Below are 3,711 nucleotides of genomic sequence, written 5' to 3'. Positions count from 1 at the left end.
AGAAACGTGTTGATATCTTTGGCGTGGCTCCAACACGGTGGTCCTACGTCACACAGTCAGAGAGGGTCAAGGATGGTCGTTGTCACGGTCTGTGATCAAAGAGGGTCAAGGATGGTCGTTGTCACGGTCTGTGATCAAAGACAGCCTGGGATCAAACTCTGACAGCGTGATGCTGTCACCACCTACGACTACTGACCAACCAATAGAAATGCAGCATGAAATGAGCCAATCAAACAGACAGATAGCAGCTCGCCATGGAGGCAAAACCAAAGAGCTAAAAGAATTGTGAGGAAAACCTTGTGATGTGTCCTCCAGCTCTGACCATGATTGAGGAGAGAAGGACGGAGCATGGAAGGAAAAAGAGGCGGAGCTACAGCTGCCAGGTGAGACACCTGCAGCTAGCACACACACACACACACACACACACACACATACACACACACACACACACACAGAACGTTAGATTACTTCTTAATGTTCCCTCTATGTTGAGCTCCACAGTCGGAGCAGTAATAAGCCTGCAGCATCACTCAGTGTGTGAAGCTGTGAGTCACCTCAGTACTGTGAAACATTCCTTTAACATGTGTTCATTTATTAACAGTGTCAGCTCATGCACTCAGTAACATGCAAGGAAACCTTAAAAGCTGCAGGTAAATGCCAGTCGGAGCCTTTGAGAAACGATTGTCTCTCCTCTGACACTTTATCTGTGATGAATTTATAAAGACACAGTGAGTGTGTTAAACGTGTGCAGCTGCTGCGTTCACACCGCCTGCAGGACGCTAAAGCAAACTTAGACACGTTTTCATCTGACCTCTGCCTCAACTGTCACTTTCCCAGGATAGATGTTTCACATGTGGTTGTTACCTGACACAGTGTTACCTCGACTGTCGCCTGATATTCTCAACATAATGAACTATTCATAAACTCTATTTAATGTATGTGTGGTGTGTTTGAGTTGACTGATGTCTGTAAACTTGTCACCATATGAACAGTGGTCACACACCCTTCGAAACGAGTCACAACTCAGGCGTGTGCATCGTATGTGAGCTCTACAGCCCTGATCAGGAGGTCCTGGAGTCCACTTGACGTCACTGCAGTGAGGTGAGACTTTCTGATTCTCCGTGCACTGTGGAGGCATGAGAGACAAACAGTCTTCTTCATGAAGTCACCATAACGTGCTGTGAGTCACTGATATACAGATGTTCATTTTGCTGGTGAAGTTATCTTTTTAAAATATGACAACTTTGACCGTTCCATTTGTTTTTATTGTCTGTCTTGTGTGACGCTTCAGAGATGATCAGATCTTTAACAGATAAAAATGTTTATGAATTTTACACCAGATTGTGGAAACTAAATATTTCCTCAGTTGGAGGCCGTTGTTCTTGGTCACTCTGGCAGCACTACACCTGTCTGTGACATCACTGTTTGGTTACAGGTGCAGCGGAGCACATTTCTGACCACAGACTGGTGTTAACTTACTCTGTGAAACAGTCTGTTAGAAATCAGACGTGAACTTTGCTTCAGTTTTCACAGCCAGAAAAAAAAGATGTTTAATCTGCAAGTCTCTGATCACTCCTGTGTAACTATCAATAAGATCATTTTTACCTTTGGGAAAGCTACCGAGTCATCTCAAGTCGTCAAGTCACAGGTCAGAGTCAGATTGCACATTTTGATTTTGCGGAGCTGTGAGCAGGTTTATGACTCGGCTCTCTGTCCATTCCTCCGTCCATCACTTCATCCTCCTTCGTCCCAGTGAGAGTTTGGTTTGTTCAGAAAATCCTTCGTTAACTTTAACGTATGAAAATAATGGCTGTAAACAAACGTGCGTAAAAGAGCGTCAGCTTCACATTAAGTCTTCATGTTTGAAAATGTGCGTGTTGCACCTTTAATCGTGTCTTCATATTCCCAGAATGCACCTGTGTGTTATTCTGTTCTGTGAATTCCTTTTTGTTGGTGCGGAGCAGCATTAGTCAGATTTACAGTGTCGATGCCACTGTCCTTTAAAAAATCACAGTATCGCAGTTTTTCTGTCAAGTTTCTGGATTTGATGCATCAAAATGAATCAGAGGGAAGAAGATGATCACAATAATCCAACATCATGTTAAAGACATCAGCAACTAGTTTTGAATTCAAACAGAAGTTCATGACTTCAGATAAAGTCACAATTAAACACTTTACTAAGTTAAGAGCTGCTCCCAAACTCCGACCTCCACCTCCCTCTGTGTTCCTACAGTCTCTCAGGTACCCTGAAGGTATCGCTGATAACTCTGAGTGTGGGATCATTTATTTTACTTCATCTCTCCTCCTCCTCCTCCTCCTCCTGACCTCCAGCTATTAAAGTTCTTTTTATTTTTCTTTCTCATCCAAAGTGTTTTTCCTCTTCGTTCAGTACCTTAATTTGTTTTTCATTACAACAGTTTTCCTCTCTGTCGAGGTCGAGTTCGTCTTTTTCAGCCTTTTATTTCCTCAGAAATTAAAAATGGCCGCCAACCTTCACCACAGTGTTCCATCTCAGCAGTGAAACTTGAAGATGATCAGGACGATCCTCTTGTACTCCTTCCTGAAGTTGTGGTTTAGGACGCCGTAGACAACAGCGTTGAGGCAGCTGTTGAAGTACGCCATGAAGTAGCTGGCCGTGAACAGCCACTCCGGTATCGCCCGGCTCAGCCTGGAGTCCAGCGCCACGGCCAGGCCGATCAGATTCAGCGGCGCCCAGCAGACTGCGAAGAGCACGAATACCACAAACATGGTGAGGAAGTTGCGAAGGTCATGTGGCTTAATCTTTGGCCGCGAGTCCGGCTTGACCCTCCGCCTCACCTGGATCACGAGGATCCAGATCCGCAGGTAGCAGTAGCTGACGATGCCGATGGGCAGGATGAAGTGCACCACCACCACCGTGATGGTGTACAACGAGCTGACCGACTGGGCGAAGGTGCAGGAGTACACCCGCGGGTCGTACTGCAGTGACTCCACGAACCAGTTTGGCACGATGGCGAGGATGGTGAGCGCCCAGACGATGACAACGTAGCACATGGTGTTGCTGTTGGAGAAGAGTTTGTCGTACTTAAGGCTGTGGCAGATGTAGCAGTAGCGGTTGATGGCGATGCCCGTGATGTTGAAGATGGAGCCAATGACGCTGAGGCCCATCAGGAAGCCACTGATCTGACAGTGAATGTAGCCGGCGATCCAGCCGTCGTGGAAGATGGCGGTCAGGACCAGCGGGTAGGGATAGATGGCGACTACCAGGTCAGCAAGAGCCAGACTCACCACGAAGGCGTTTCCTGCAGACATGAGAGGAGACAGGAAGGTTAGTGGTAAATAGATCTGCACTGGTATGGATTCTTTCTGGTCTTCTGACCACTCAAAGAGCTTTAACATCACATGTCACATTCACCCATTCATGTTCACACAGTGGTGACCGAGGCTACCGTACATGGTGTCACCTGTAATCAGTCACTGGCAAGTCAAGACAAGATACTGAACCCTGATTTGCTCTTGATGGTCATCCTTTGGTTACATTTAGCCAACACACACACATGGTTACATTTAGCCAACACACACACACACACATGGTTACATTTAGCCAACACACACACACGTGGTTACATTTAGCCAACACACACACATGGTTACATTTAGCCAACACACACACACATGGTTACGTTTAGCCAACACACACACACGTGGTTACGTTTAGCCAACACACACACA

General features: G+C 46.2%; 1 protein-coding gene across 1 annotated transcript in view; it reads right to left on the bottom strand.

The window, feature by feature from the left end:
- Positions 1-2,511: 2,511 nt before the first annotated feature.
- mtnr1al (melatonin receptor type 1A like) overlaps positions 2,512-3,711 on the bottom strand; it is a 26,647-nt gene continuing 25,447 nt past the window's right edge. The window contains exon 2 of the mRNA XM_050042545.1: positions 2,512-3,281. Within this exon, the coding sequence (XP_049898502.1) occupies positions 2,512-3,281 (770 nt within the window). The remainder of the gene's footprint in view (positions 3,282-3,711) is intronic.

Source organism: Epinephelus moara, chromosome 4 (genome assembly GCF_006386435.1).
Source record: "Epinephelus moara isolate mb chromosome 4, YSFRI_EMoa_1.0, whole genome shotgun sequence".
NCBI classification, from domain to species: domain Eukaryota; kingdom Metazoa; phylum Chordata; class Actinopteri; order Perciformes; family Serranidae; genus Epinephelus; species Epinephelus moara.
Note: the sequence above shows the minus strand (reverse complement) of the source record. Positions and strands in the feature narration are given on the sequence as shown.